Source organism: Eulemur rufifrons, chromosome 18 (genome assembly GCF_041146395.1).
Source record: "Eulemur rufifrons isolate Redbay chromosome 18, OSU_ERuf_1, whole genome shotgun sequence".
Taxonomy (NCBI): Eukaryota; Metazoa; Chordata; class Mammalia; order Primates; family Lemuridae; genus Eulemur; species Eulemur rufifrons.
In genome coordinates this window covers 11,571,353-11,586,658 of record NC_091000.1, presented here as the reverse complement: position 1 = coordinate 11,586,658, position 15,306 = coordinate 11,571,353, and the positions used below count along the sequence as shown (strand labels likewise).

The window sequence follows — 15,306 nt, the reverse complement described above, 5'->3', positions numbered from 1 at the left end:
TTAGCATGTCGAACCTATCTTGCTTTTTGCTAGCTTTACTTTAAAACATTGGTTTTTCTCTCTTTTGGGCTGTGCTGCGGAAAGTTTTTCAGTCGAATGTGTCAATACAATCCTCTACTGTATTTTCTCCACCTAAGTGAGCACAGCAAATAGAATATGGAAAATTCTTGAGCCTATATATTTGCTTCCACTATATTCATCCTTAGCTTTGAAGAAAGCCTTTTCCTCCATAGTAACAGCAATGAAAACATTACTACTTAATAGTAGGTCTCCCAAATTAGGAAAATATCACAACTACAAGCAGAGCTGATTTGCCAGGAGGCTAATAAAGCTTAAGCTTCAGCATTCCTCACTCACACGGTCCCGTAAGCCCAATGAGGGGTCTTGGGAATATGTTCACATGATCATATATTCTTTAAAATTTGCCAAAGTAAAATAATTTTAGATTCTTTTTCTTAAACAGAGTCTCCCAAATTGAATAAACTTTTGGCTCAGTAAAACATGACCTGCCCTGGGTATTGGTCAAAGTATACAGGCCTCTAAATTTCGCTACTGTGCTTCAACTTTTGTTCTGTTCAAGACAGACTTAAGATTATGTGAGTCAGTGACTGGAGCTTAGAAACCTTTTTTGTTGTACAGCAATATCTGCTATAATGCTTTTTTATAACAAAATTTATTTTTCTGTTTTTTTCATATTTTTAAAAGTATTTTTCATATATTATATGAACCACCTTGAAAATATTTCTCAAATTATATTGCATAATACAATTTGCAATATATTATAACAGTTCAATTAAGCAGTTTTAATTCCTTTGGTGTTCTGTGATACTGAGTTTCCTCTCTCATGATGAAATGTTATTAGAAAACAATTTCAGAGAGTCACATTGAAAGGACATTTGAAAATACTATAATAACCTCTAAGCAAGATGCTTACCTATGTCTAAAATCTTTATTTCTTGGTGGAAGCAGATAAAAAAGGTAAAAAAAAAAGGAGAGTTAGAAAAAATTTCTAAAATATAATGAGTTGAATTCTAAGATTTTAATTATTTGTACAGAAAATTACCAACTTAGGCAGAAATAACACTGGAAATGAATTTTGTAGGCCAAGGCTTACCAAATAACTTAGAAAAATAGAATGATTTTGATAATCACACTTAAATGAACAAAGCAAAGACAACAATATGTCACTTTCACAACTGGCATTATAGCTAACGGATTAACCCAACTTGAAGATCCAATATTCTAGTTACACATTTTAGCCCCCGTTCATTTATTATCAGAGCCTGATATCATAGGAACATATTTTATACCTTAATTTCAACCATGGTGAAATAAAAGAGTAACACCTGTATCACAGGGTTCTTCTAAAGAAAACAAAAGACACTTAAGGGTCATAGTTCTATCCTTTTAGAGCACAGAAAAGTCAGTGCAATCAGTGAGACATTTTATATATTAGGTGACTCTATACTCTTCACTATCTTCATGATACATACAATATATATGTGCTGTGCTTCTGCTAACTTTAAGAATCTTACTTCTTTTTAGAGAGAATTTTAAACGTTGGGAAGGTATGTTTAAATATGCAAATTAGTACATCAGACTCAACATTTTCTTATAAAGGCAGGTTTAGCTTTGATTAAACTCTCAAATTTAAGAACTACATACCTTAGTTCCAAAACACTCGTTACGTTTCCGGAAGGGAATATCCGCCGAACGTAGTTGAAATCCCCTACGTAGAGACTGCCATCGATCCCGCACGCCAGCGCCACCGGGGCCAAGAGCTTATTGCCGTCAGCCTGGCCGTTGCAGCTGGGGCAGGAGATGCTGCGCCTCCGCCCGTTGCCCATGATGCTGCTGACAACCGGAGGCTGTTGGGAGATAAACTGGTTTTCCCCGTTTCCCTTGTACAGTATACCTAGAAGAAATAAAATGTATTGTTTATGATAAAATGCATAAAGATGAATAAGAAACATGTTCATTAGAGATCTAAATGAAATTCAGTGCCTTTTAGATTTGGACCGGGAAATTTTTATTTAAAGTTCTACTGGAATGAATTCTATCCAATTACCCAGTGTAAAATATTACGTGCAAAAGTACATAGGATATATACAAAAAGTGCTGTCTGTTATGAATTTAAAAAATGTTTGATGAAAGAAAAAAAGGACTAACAAGAAAAATTAAAACTCCAAATTCTCAACATCAGAGATTATCAATCTTGGCTATGCATCGAAACCACTGGAGGAGCTGTAAAAAATACTGATGCCTGGTTCTCACCTCGAGAGATCCTAGTTTCATTGGTCTGGGGTGCGGCCGTGGCACTGACATTTTAAAAAACTCTCCAGGTGATCTTAATGTGCAACCAAGTTTGAGAACTGTACATAACATTCTTTAGGGAATAACAAGTTTGCCTAATTGCCAATCAATGCTGAAAACATAAGATTTTAATCTAATTAATAAAAATGTACACCAGGAATATAAATTTCTTCCTTATGAATTTATCATTAATTTTAAAAAGTTAAAAATACTTTACGGAAAACAAAGTTAGAAAATATATATCAGACCTCCAAAGCCGTTAATTATAATGGAGGCTTATTTTAATTTTACTATATTGTCAAAGAATGTTCCTGCTTATAGTTTCATCCTATGTAAGAATGCAAATACATGGTGGTTATTCAAAATGTCAAACATAACAAAACCGCTGTGGAAGGCAAATTATGTATTTAAAGTGAATTCTGCTTTAAGGCATTAAAGTGCCAATAATTGTTACCAAGACAAAATGCCAATCTCCTCCTTTATGGTCTTCAATGAAAATCTGAGAAAAAATGCCAAATGAATATTAAATATTTTCATAGTTAGAAATTAGATTTGAGTTGAGATTCTAATTTTATTCATTCTGCCATTACTATATATAGATCAATGGCTCCATTTTGGTCTGATGTACATTGGATAGTCAGCTGCTATTGTTCCGTGCATATTTTATGACACTTCTTAATGTGTTATTATCTGTATAAACCACCTGCTGCTTTGACTTTAGAGCCACATACATTATATTTATTGTATGTTCTATGTTTCAGAGCAGTTCTCAGAGCTAATGACTATACTTCTTAGCAGATACATTTAAAAGAATAATCCGATGAAAGTATAAACAGGAAAGTTGAGAAAGTGTTTTTTCCCCCACTTTGGGATAATTTTAAAGTGAAGAAGAGATTAGAATAATTATGTTCTCCTTATAGCTCAGCACATTTTAGGTGCATTCTGTGATTACTTTTTTAATGCTTTGCTATTTGGGTGATGTAATAATCATATCAAATTTACATAAAGAAATCAGGAAACATAAAACAGGTTTATGCAAATTTAAGGAAAAATAATCTGAATAGGTTGGATCATAACAAGAGATGAAATGCATTTTGCCTTGAATATTCAAAGAATACATTAATGATACCTAAGATTCTTCTTTCTGTGATTACGTTATTTGACAATTATGGAACTATAATTTCCTATAAGAGCCAGTTCTGTAATTTTCATCAGAAGAATCCTACAAGTCTGCCTACTGCTCTAGCACACCTGATTTATTCAGTCATTACTTTGAACGATTGGCCCTTCATGATTCTTCTCTATTAGGACAGAACAGAAAGATGAACATTAGAATATTTATTTCCATGTTTCAGGGTGCCTGCACAAACACCTGTCACTGTCTACATTTTTGCCTTTTCTTCTTCATTTATTTCAGCTCATCCACCTTGCCATGATTAGAAATCACTTTGTTTATTCAATTAGACACATGTCACTTTGGAAAGCCACTGCTTGTCAAACTGTTCTTGGATAAAATTCTAAATCACAATCCGTTCATCACCCTGTGACTTAGGTTACCATTTTAAAATAATGTATATTTTATAATTTATAACATTTTTTGGAGGACAGAATTTTGGATAGTTTAGTTTTTACATGTGACTTGACATTTTAATAAAAGTTAACTATATATTATTTTGATTTAGAATATGTGTGTATATGTGTGTGCATATATTTATATTGTATATGCACAGAATTATCTACAAGTTTCCTAATCCACCTAAATATGGTACTGAGTGTGGTTTCATAACAATGGTGAATTACAGAGGTATGGGCTTTCCTGGAGCTCTTTGCTTGTCATCTCCCTGCTGGTTTACAGTCTCTTTTGGGTGAAATCCTGTAGTTAATTGGTTATGAACTTTGCCCTTTATTTCTCATCGTAACCAAAATGCATCTACAGAAATTCCCCGTAGTTTTGTTTGTAAAGGACTTCTGAAGAAATATAAAAATATGTTCAAATTGTGTATAATTTTAAATAATTTAATCAAGAGCATCAACTAGCATGTCTGGCAGATGACTTTGCATTTTGAGAGAGCATGATTAAGCCTGCTGTTACTAGTCTAACAGACTGAAAGTCCCACTGCTTCAGACACCACTGATGACTCAAGAGAAGCTCTGAGGTAACAGATGGAGCAACCTCCTTGGTTGGGAGTCCCACTTTTTCAAAGTGTGCTGCATGTGGCACTAGTTACCGGCTTTGTTCCCAGCCTTCTGGGGTGCAAGCTGAACTCCACCCCGATGTCCAGGACAAAACCGCAAAGGTAGTAGAGCTTAATACCGCTATAAAATAGTACAGGTGTGATGAGCTTTTCTGTGTGGTTCCCTGTCCACTTGCTACTGATGTGCTTGGTATTATTATCACCTGGAGGTAAGGCACCAGCACTTTCAAGGACTGGCTTGGCTTGCAAACTACCTTAGATTGAGTAAATTTAGAAGGTTAAAATGCATCCTCTCCAACACCCATAAAATTTTTTAAAAAAAGTAATGAACAGTGAAATAACATGAATCTGAAAAATGATCATAAATCATAGTTAAACATTTAATTGTATTCCATGCTCAATTCTACATTTCCAAAAACCTCTGCAAAATCAGAAGCTAGATTATTTTGCCAAGACTGAGAAATTTCCTTCTCTGGGTCTCTGAAAAAGGAGAGTAGAGATACTAGCATGATATGGTTTAGGATAGGAGGCTAAATCAGGTTACCTTAAGGTTTTGCTTTTTTAGCAAAACACCTTTAAATTATCTGAGATGCACTTAGTATGTGGGCAAAATGCTAGAAACACAGTAAAGACAATGGAATTTGTTTAATATAAATAATATTCTTTTTGAGATTAAGCTGGTCATAATTTTGAAAATATTAATATCTTTCAGTTTGTGATATCTGAAACGTTTCTTCAGAGCATATTCACTTATCACATTATCAGGTCTACTATAAGTAATACTTTTGATTCTTGCTTTTTTTCTCAGATTATTAATTTATTTTTTCCCCAATATTCACAAAGTCAAGTAACAGTATCTGTAACCCTATTTGAGTGGGAGAATATTTCATTCTCAAATACAGTCTAAGCAGAACTGAAAAATAAATCCAGATACTCAGAATAATTACCCAAGAATTAAAAATCTATGTGAAATAGTTTGGTAAATTCACATAGATTTTTATTTTTTATTTATATTTTTTAAAAATACCCCTACCTCCACTTTTGGCAAACTTTTCTAAAGAAAGGACTTTGGATTAAACTCACTGACTCACTGTAGAATTAGACAGGCCTAGATGAATATTTCACGGCAACATTAACATCAGTCTTACATTCAAATTGGAAAACCATTTTGGTGATGAATATATGAACATTTTAAAGTACATTAAAAGAGTTATATAGTTCCCTCTTTAGGCTTTTTTAGTCTTTAAAAATATACCTTTATTTTTTGCTACCAATTCTAATCCTACAGCATGGACAGGATAAAATGTGGCTGCAATCTAAGGAATTGGAAGATGAGCAGTATTAACTATCTGAACAAGATCGTACCATTCTGAACATCCAGTACGTGATGTTTATCTAATGTCCAACCACCCATGTTGGAAGCATCCAATTCGTAGCCTTGCAAGACGGCAGTCCTCTTTTCCCACAGAGTCAGGTCCAAGCAGGACTCATACTCATATCCAACTGACACTGGAATCAAAACAAATCACAGTTCACTTTCGCAATCACAGGCGGAAATACAATTATTAGTTCAGAAAAAACTGCCTTTTTCATATTTGTGTTCTGAGACTATATTTCTACTCATGTATGAGTGGTTAATTTTAATAAAAGAAGATTTCATCATATAAAAGTTTTTTAAAAATGATCTCTCAATATTATTTTCTACTGATTTAATAGAAAAAGAGTGTTTTTCACATTTCACTCTCTCACGTTTCACAGGACAAAATAAAGTCCAGGTTGGGCAAGAGGGTAAGTAATTAGATCAGATCAGATAAGTCAGCCCCAAATGGTGATTAGGTGATAACCACTAAAAATAATGTTTGCCACCTGAATAATTAGAGCTGTTTAGTTTCCAAGAACATTAAATTATGGAAAATACTTATGAAAAGTATGAAAAAAGACAGCCAGATTATGACATTATGTTTACATGTTATTATCAGGAATAAAAAAACTAGCAGTAAACTAATAGTATGAATAAATCATAAATGAAAAACTTTTCAGAGTTCACAACCAAACATGGATTTTAATATTTAGAAAAAAGTGAAGGCAGAAGTGGCAACTACCTGATTGATTTGAACTAATTCAAGTCCAAATTACAAATTAATTTCAGAATAGAATGTCTACTATATTTTCAGGTGAGAACTGCTAGAACAAAACCATGCTATCCTTTAGTTTTTGATGTTCTGAGCTTGAGCTTGAAGCTATCCTACCTATCTCTATCGATCCATATCTCAACAAGTCTAACTTTGATTGCATTGTCCGTTCATTCAGTCAAACAACCCGTTGGATGTTTTCAGACTGTTTCCTCTGAATGGATTGGCCCTTCTAGTTAAATGTGCTGAAATAATTCTTGGACACAAATGTCTGACATCCTGTTAAATATCATTATGAGCTGAAACTACAGTAGTGTTAGGTACAAAAAACATAAAAGGGGATAAGGAAGGCTAGGGAGATAGAGTTATAAAGAAAAGAAGAAAATGAAAAAAGGAAGGGACACATTAAAGAAAAAAAAAAACACGGAGGGAAAATAAAACAAAACAATGTGACAACCTGAAATCTCATTCAGAGAATTCCTCTATAATTTCAGCCAGAAAAACTGATATTTTTTCCATTTTCTTCTTTTTGTCATACAGACCACATTCCTTTTCCCATGGTAGATCTAAACCAGCCAGCTTGTAACTTCCCTAGAACCTTACTCCCTTTTATGACTTTTCATGGGTGATACTTAATTTTATGATAGTTCTGACTTCACGAAAGTTTTTTCAATGCAGTAAAGATATAGATGAAACTTACCAACAGCTTCCGACAGACCATACACCTTCTGATTATATGCATCTGTTTTGTCCCATATAAAAGTATACGCCAAGCTTGGCGAGGCAGGGAACCACTTTTGAAAGAGTCTTCCCACTACAGCTACCATGAGATGAACCTTCATTAAATTAAATGGTATAATGGACTGGGTCATGGTGATCTTGAGAACTGACTTATACCCCGCAGCTCTGGAACTCAAATAGGAAAGTTTCAAATCTGTTCCTGGAATTGTAGTTTCCTCGTGGAGTACCTAGGTTTGAATAAAGCAGAGACTCAAACTGTGATCATGTATGGCTATCAGATGAAATACGTTTAAAAGAACCTAGTGCAGCAACTAAAACAAGACACCAGAGTTACTATTCACAAATACGCATTTGAGCTGTTATCTCATTTCAACAATTAGAAAGAACTCTGCTGCCAGCCCAACTGTCTCCTCCTAAAAGCCTCTTGTCATTTATTCTGAGTTAATCACATCTCAGGTGCTACTCTTCATACAGGAAACCCTGTGTCTGCTCCATCAGGCTGACATGCGCTGACTTGTTAGTACAGTAGTCACAGCGGATTCTCACTAACCCATCTTTCACCCCAGCACCCTGGAGAATTACAGCAGACAGTTGTAAGATGGTTGGCTTAGAACAGGGATGAGGTCTAGGCCAAAGATCTGGCCTATGCCAGGTGGCTCATTTAGGGATTAAACCTATGCCTAGAGCCTCATCAGCTAACTGGTCACAGCCTAGAAAGCTGGTAAGGACAAAAAAGATCAATTCTTTCGGGTTAAATTGTAGCAAATTCCACATCCATGTTGAGAGGTAATGTAACAATAGCACACTCTCATAATTAAACATGGAGCTACAATTTACCATTGATTTTTGATGAGATGGTAAATGAGCTAATATTTTAGAGCCACATAAAATTTTTCCTAGAGTGCAACTAATATGTTATTGAATGAACACAGAAGACACTCAATACATACTTTCTGATTTGAAATTGAACCGTAAAAGTTAACATAAATTTTTGCATAAGGATTACCTTCTTTACAATTTTTTAAAAATCATACTCTTAACCCCACAGTTTATCTGTCAATGTGACTAGCTCAATGAATGCTGACACATTTATATTAACATATGTAAAATACAGTGTGCCAAAACATTATTTAATTATTTTGAAAAATATATTTTACATAGCATATAAAATTTTTCTAAAAAGTTTAGATTCTCTTTACCCATACTCCTATCTTTTAGTTAAGGGAATAACATTTCTTCATAGGCTCACTATATATGTTGTAAAGTGCAAGGCTAGCTATGTTCAAGAACCCATGCCAGGAACATACTACTTCCTCTACTAAGAATGAACACATTAACTGCCATGTGAGTTGTATTTAACTCATGCTAGTTTTGAGCCCAGGGCCTCGTGAAGCATATGTAACTCACCTGTCTTTTCACCTGGGGAGCTGTGAGAACTATTTTTCAAGTTGCATATAACTCATGCACAGAAAACAATAAAAAATAACACATTTTTCATTAAACTAGAAAGGATCATTTTGTTTTCAAAGTTTTTATTCTATTTTCGTAATAAAACACCATGGCCACAGGGAAAATTTTTTTTCCTAGTGCGGCAGGCAGTGTGTTAGACAGCATTCTCAAAGGCTTCTTCACGCTGTCCTCTCAAGATTCACCATGCAGACATAAGGGACTGCTTTAATGTTAGAAAAATCTTAGAATAGTGATTCAGTGTTTTGTAATGTTTCCCCTCCCCCAACACCTCTCACTCAGAACAGTTAGGAATGATGTATATCTGTCATCCCCAAATATTAATAACTTAATAAAAATAAAACTCTTGATACTGAGGGTACAGCTGTCAGTTTCAATATAAACAATAACACAGTTGGAGGTAGCACAAATGAATGGATTAAACAAACTTCCATTCAGCCCGTGAGCCAGTGCTGGCGTGACGAGGGACGGGGTGCAATGTAATAGATCAGGAAGGCATTGATCGCCAAAATAGACACACCAATTCATTACAGTTGGAGTTTTCCTTACCAAACATGCTGACTGAATTCAGCCACACAACTCTCTTATGCAAAATAGATTGCAAACATACATAAACTTTCTAGAGCTCTATTAGACGCAGGGAAACCAGTAAACTTCAGATTGACAGTGCTTCTGTAAGGCTGTAGGGTGTCAGGGTGAATAGTCCAGAGAACTCATTGTTCGCCCATGATCGGGGTGAAATATTGATGGGTTAGTATGAAAAATAGATTCTGTGACTACTGAATGGCCCTGAAAATACAAGATTGAACCCTAAAGTGCATAATTTATTTCCTCGTAATGTATTTCCAAAATAGTTTCCCATAGAGTGAAGAGGTTTTCTATATGTAAGGGATCCTTTCATTAATATGTATATTCTGTGACCTTCTAGAATTTTCCTCTTTATCTCAAAATATGTGTTATTCCTGCTTTTAACAACTGATTATTGTCTCTGTCATTAACCTACTTCCATGGAACAAATATCTGTAATTTTGTTCATTAAAGCATGTGCTTCTCCTATGTAATTTCACTTGACTATATTATTTTGCATTAGTAGGAACAGTAAATCCAGCCAAAGTGGAAAAATAAACCACTAAACCTATTTTTGCCAGCTGCGTGATCTGTAAGTCCCATTCTTGACCCCGTAAAACATTCAGTTAGAAACTACGTCCCGCCAATGCTGCCTTCCAAATCTGTCTAATCTGTTCCCTCTTCTCCATTTCCATCACCATCGTGACTGTTAGGACCTTTCAGTCTGAGCCCTAGATATGTAAGGAAATACAGTTGACAATCACAGCCAGTTCACGGATTTCTGTCTCTTATAAATAATGCATTTTGCCATTTGAGTTAGCTTTAGAGCAATGCTGAAAAAAAGCGCATTGATGCCTTGGTTCCACATTGCTTAGAGAACTCAAGGTCTCCATTGGATTGTATTTCAGGGCCACTCATAATCTGGCCACAGTATCATCTTCTGCCTCCTTACCCATATACATCCTGCATTTAAACTGTTCACCAGTTTTTACACCACATGACTTGTTCTTACGACCACACTGCTGCTTACATATTTTCTTTAACTGGAAATAAGCTTTCCTCCCTTTTTGGCCTAATCACTCTTAAAGGTCAACTTCCTCCGAGTTGCTTTGTTTGGCTTCCTTAGGAATTGATCCCTATTTTGAACTCTCACAGTTCTGCATGAAAATCTCTATCACATTTAGAATGACAGAGCCCATATTGAATTCTTTTTACCCTAGTAAAGTGCCATGTACTTGTAAATTTTTACCAAATGTTTGCCTACTGTATGAATGAATGGAAAAAAGACACCATGTATTCATGGAATTGTTTAGTACTTGAACCCATTTCAATGTCCTGATTTGCTAGAAATTTGACTGACTGAGAAGATTGGAGTTACTGCGAGAGGGACTTGGGGAGGAAATATTAAATCAAAGAAGGTTACAATGAACTTCCTAAAGCTTCAGCTCAAAGTCAGCTTGACAGTGGTACAGTTAATCATTGAGGTGTCACTCCTGCATTGTGCTTGCCTATGAGCCTTTTTGATTTTTTGTTAGCCTAGACCTTTTTGGTTCACCCCTTTCAAATCCCTACTTACACTCCCTCCCTACTGATCTCAGCTCACACTTTATTTACATGGAGATGACTCCCAAATTTGTATCTTCAGTTTCAACCTCTTTCCTGGACTCCATTTTTTCATGCCTGCTTCTACTCCAACCATGTTTGTCCAAGCTACCATCATCTCTCCTGTGGATGACTGTGATGGCCTTGCTTCGACCCTTGCCCAATATAGAACATTCTCAGCACAGTAACTACAGTGATCCCTTAAAGAAGAAAATTGAGAACTGTTACTGCTCTGCTTAAACACCTTCAATGGCTTCCAATTACTCAAAGTAAAAAGCTGTCTTTGCCATGGTCTTCACTGGTTTGTCATTTATGTATCGCCACCTTCACTCCAGCCAAGCCTGCTGTCCTCTCCATTCCTTGACCAAGCTAAGCCTGCTCTGCCTGGAATGCCCTTCTATTTCCAGGGCGTATTCTTTCATTCTCTTAGTTCCTGCTGAAATATCACCTTCTCAAAGAGACCTTCTCAGACTGTACTATGGAAAATTGCACCCCTACCCACTTTCCCCTGCTTTATTATTTTTAATGTCTCATCACAACCTGACATATATTTACTGTTTACTTTCTCCACTCCTGAGCTGGTGAGCTCACTGAGGGCAGGTACTTCATCTGCGTGGTTTACCACCTTGTTCCTATAGAACACAGTGCCTGGTACCAACAGGTGTTCAATAGTTATTTGAAGAATCAATATGACAAAGCTGCTATGGGCTGTTGTATTTTAAAGAATTTTTTATTTAGCTATTTATGAATAAAGTCCATTATTATTGTGCCTAATGTCCTACCTTTAAAATCTGAACGTTATTTTTAATTAGAAACATATGAGAATGAAAACAATCGCCTGATATTTCAGTAAATAAAATGAATGGTGAATGTATGGCTATTTCTTTAAAAGTTCTATTAATGAATATTTTCTGTTAAGAATCATCTTTTCTGAAACATTTTTTACTTCTAATGAAGCAGTACATTATTGAGAGTAATGACCATGTACAACAGAACTTGCCATCAACAGCACTTGGTACAGTGGCATCAGGCTGTCAGGTACATGTAAGCGCTAAAATTTTTTCATTGAGTGAATGAATGAATAAGCAGAGACATTATTAGCACTTGAGTTTAAGTTATTTTCTTATTTGGCTACAACTAATAAATATATACAGATATAGCCCGAAGAAAAAGTATTTTGAATAGATCTTCAAGAAATAATCAGACAGACTACTGGCACAATCCCTACTCTGACACACACATATCACATTCTGTATTCCATGCTTTGGATTAATTAAGATAGCACTGGAATTCTATAATCCTTTGTAAAGATTCCTTGGCAAAACATGATTTGAAAATCTTTTATGTAAAAGAACTGCTTGCTAGAATATTTTACCTGTGTTTCGGGAATAATGGGACTGTCCTCAGGAGAAGATCTGAAGAAGGTGGATAGAGGTGATGACACAATGATAGGATTTGGCCTCACAAATCCGCTCAGATCACAGCTGGGAATGTCATTCTCTTCTTTCTTCATGACTAGCGTATCCATCACATAAAAGACATTCCACGGAATCCACACCGTATGGTACTGAGTGAGGAATGGGGATCGTTCAAATACCAAAGTTAGAGAAGCGCCGCCATTTGCCACCAAGTCAAACCTAAGGAAACACAAGATACACTTAGTGAACTGTCTGGATCGCACGGAACTACCAACCCATGTTTCCTTAAATTAACATGCTCCATAAAGAAAATCAGCTTTTTCTCCCAACTTTTATATGAAGTATTTTCAGTTCTATAGGAATGTGAAAAGAATTATACAAGGTACACTCATATACCCTTTATCCATTCACCAGTTTGGTAACATTTGCTTCTATTAACTCTTTTTTTGAAACCATCTGAGCTTAACTTGTAGGCATTCTGAAATATTACCTCTAAATATTTCAACATGCATCTTCTTCTAAGACAAAGAAAATACATAAAACCACAACACTATTATCATGCCTTAGAAAATGAAATCGACTTTTAAAGAAGTATATGACGTTAAATCTCTGCCACATATATTGTCATGGGTTTCCGGAGTCTGAAAGTTGTTGCACTTCCATATAAAAAGGGACAATAAAAAATGATGGGTGATGCAAGAGTGTCTAGTTTTTATTCTTAAAATCCTTCAAACAGAGATAGCGTGATGGGACTAACTCACATTCCATCCTGGCGGGTAATAGTATATCCATATTCTGGGTAATGGAAAAATGAGACATTTACTCCAATAAGTGGAGTTCCATCAGCAGTTAGTACTTGGCCTCTGATGACAGATGCAAGGCTGTGGGAAAAGCAGAAGAATTAGAATGAACATCTGTCTTCTTAAGCCAACATTATCATGATTTATAGATAATCCAACCTAAGGATAAAAATAACACTATCCTATGCAATCAATCGTTATTCACAAAAACCAGACCTGAAATACCCCCAAGATAATGCCCCTTTTAATTCAGTGTTATTCACATTCTCTAAATGCCTTGTGTTTACTTTGAGTTTTAATTTGTTGCAATCTGTTTTTTGGAGAGCTATCAAGACCAATAATTTAGAGATGAATTTTGAAAATTATGAACTCTACTTTTTTTCAATAAGTCATACGTCTGGTGCTTACATGAAGAAAAGTATACTTTCCAATTAATTCTGAAGCAATCTGTAAATCTTCAGGGACCAAGAAGCACAAGATTTAAGGGGGCAATAAGGAACATTTGTGCAACAACTTTTAATCAACTGCTGGGTCTAACTGCATTATTGCTGTTAAATTACTGCAGACCCAGGAGTTCTAGTGTAAATCATCTTCTTTTGCTCAGTAAGGCACGAGACACCTGCTTTCACTTACTGGTTTATTTTCAGGTCATTACTGCTCTGTAAAGCACCAGTCCAACAGCTTATGCAATCTTACTGCCACGCCGTTAGCAGTTCCATTACATTAATTCATAATTTATGTTATTTAGTGAGCTCAGCTAAAAAAAAAGTGCACTTCTGTTTTGCCTTTTGGGGTCTTTTCATTGCTTCTTTTGAAACATTTCCAACTGTGCTAACAAAATCAACTAGTTAAATGAAGATTTATTGACTCCGTAATGGAATGTCCTGTTATGTCTCAGGTACCGAAATTGACAAAGCGTGTGAACTTTGTCAAAAATGCTTGAATCGTGCAGTTTGGTGAAGACTTTGCCGAAAGAGGAATAACTATATTTTAAAAGAAAGCACTTTCCTCAAATTCAGTTATCAGCATTTCACATAAAGTGTAACTGTTGATAATATTGCTATAAATCCATATAAGATGCATTGACCTCTTATTGAAAGGACTTTCTCCAGGTATAACATGGGTGCTATCAGATCCTATGAGAAAACTGATTCGCTCGTAGAAGGATTTGGCAGCTTGCTGAGATGGCGATTGTAAGCTTTGGCTAATGATATCCTGAGGATCCGGCAATCCGCGACAGTAGGGCTGATTTTGGCAGGAACTCTGTAAGCAGCAATCAGGATCCATACAGTCGATGAGTCCATCTGTAGAGAGAAACGTAACCCAGTAAGAGAATTGTTTTTATGCTACAATGTAGAATAAGTTGTGTTTGTTCCTTGGTTTTTTATCCTATATCAAGTGATCTCCTATCCCCTCTCTGATAGTAATTTCTATGAGGCATACTTTTTAAAACCAGATGAAATACAAACACTTATGTGCCACATAATGATGGAGCACATATACGATGGTGGCCCCCATAAGATTATAAGATTGTATTTTTACTGTACCTTTTCTATGCTTAGATACACAAATACCATTGTGTTAAGTTGCCTACGGTATTCAGTACAGTCACATGCTGCACAGGTCTGTAGCCTGCAAACCAGATAGCCTAGGTGTGCAGTAGGCTATACCGTGTAGGTTTGTGTAAGTGCACGCTGTGATTTCACACAATGATAGAATCACCTAACAACTCATTTTTCAGAACGTATGCCCATTGCCAAGAGACACATGACTGTACTTGCATCTGCTTTCATAGAGAATAAATATTTGGATTAGAGATAGTTGAAAAGAATCATATAATGTTTATTCTGAGTAAGAAATAAAAAATTACTGATTAGGGCCAGGCATGGTGGCTCACACCCATAATTCCAGCACTTGGGGAGGTTGAAATGGGAGGATTGCTTGAGGCCAGGAGTTCGAGACCAGCCTGAGTAACATAGTGAGACCCCATCTCTACAAAAAATTAAAAAATTAGCCAGGCATGGTGGTGCACACCTGTAGTCCCAGCTACTGGGGAGGATGAAGTGGGAGG

The 15,306-nt window shown here is 35.8% G+C and overlaps 1 protein-coding gene across 8 annotated transcripts in view; it reads right to left on the bottom strand.

Moving 5' to 3' along the window:
* The window catches only part of TENM3 (teneurin transmembrane protein 3), a 427,807-nt gene that overhangs the window by 45,400 nt on the left and 367,101 nt on the right, over nt 1-15,306 (bottom strand). For 4 of the 8 annotated variants that reach the window (XM_069493436.1, XM_069493435.1, XM_069493438.1 and 1 more), the window contains 7 exons: nt 14,323-14,539; nt 13,197-13,316; nt 12,393-12,654; nt 7,341-7,608; nt 5,874-6,017; nt 1,666-1,915; nt 935-955 (listed from right to left, as the gene is read on the bottom strand). In XM_069493436.1, coding sequence (XP_069349537.1) covers nt 935-955; nt 1,666-1,915; nt 5,874-6,017; nt 7,341-7,608; nt 12,393-12,654; nt 13,197-13,316; nt 14,323-14,539 — 1,282 coding nt within the window. The remainder of the gene's footprint in view (nt 1-934; nt 956-1,665; nt 1,916-5,873; nt 6,018-7,340; nt 7,609-12,392; nt 12,655-13,196; nt 13,317-14,322; nt 14,540-15,306) is intronic. The other 4 variants (XM_069493437.1, XM_069493439.1, XM_069493441.1 and 1 more) reach the window with 1 other exon arrangement.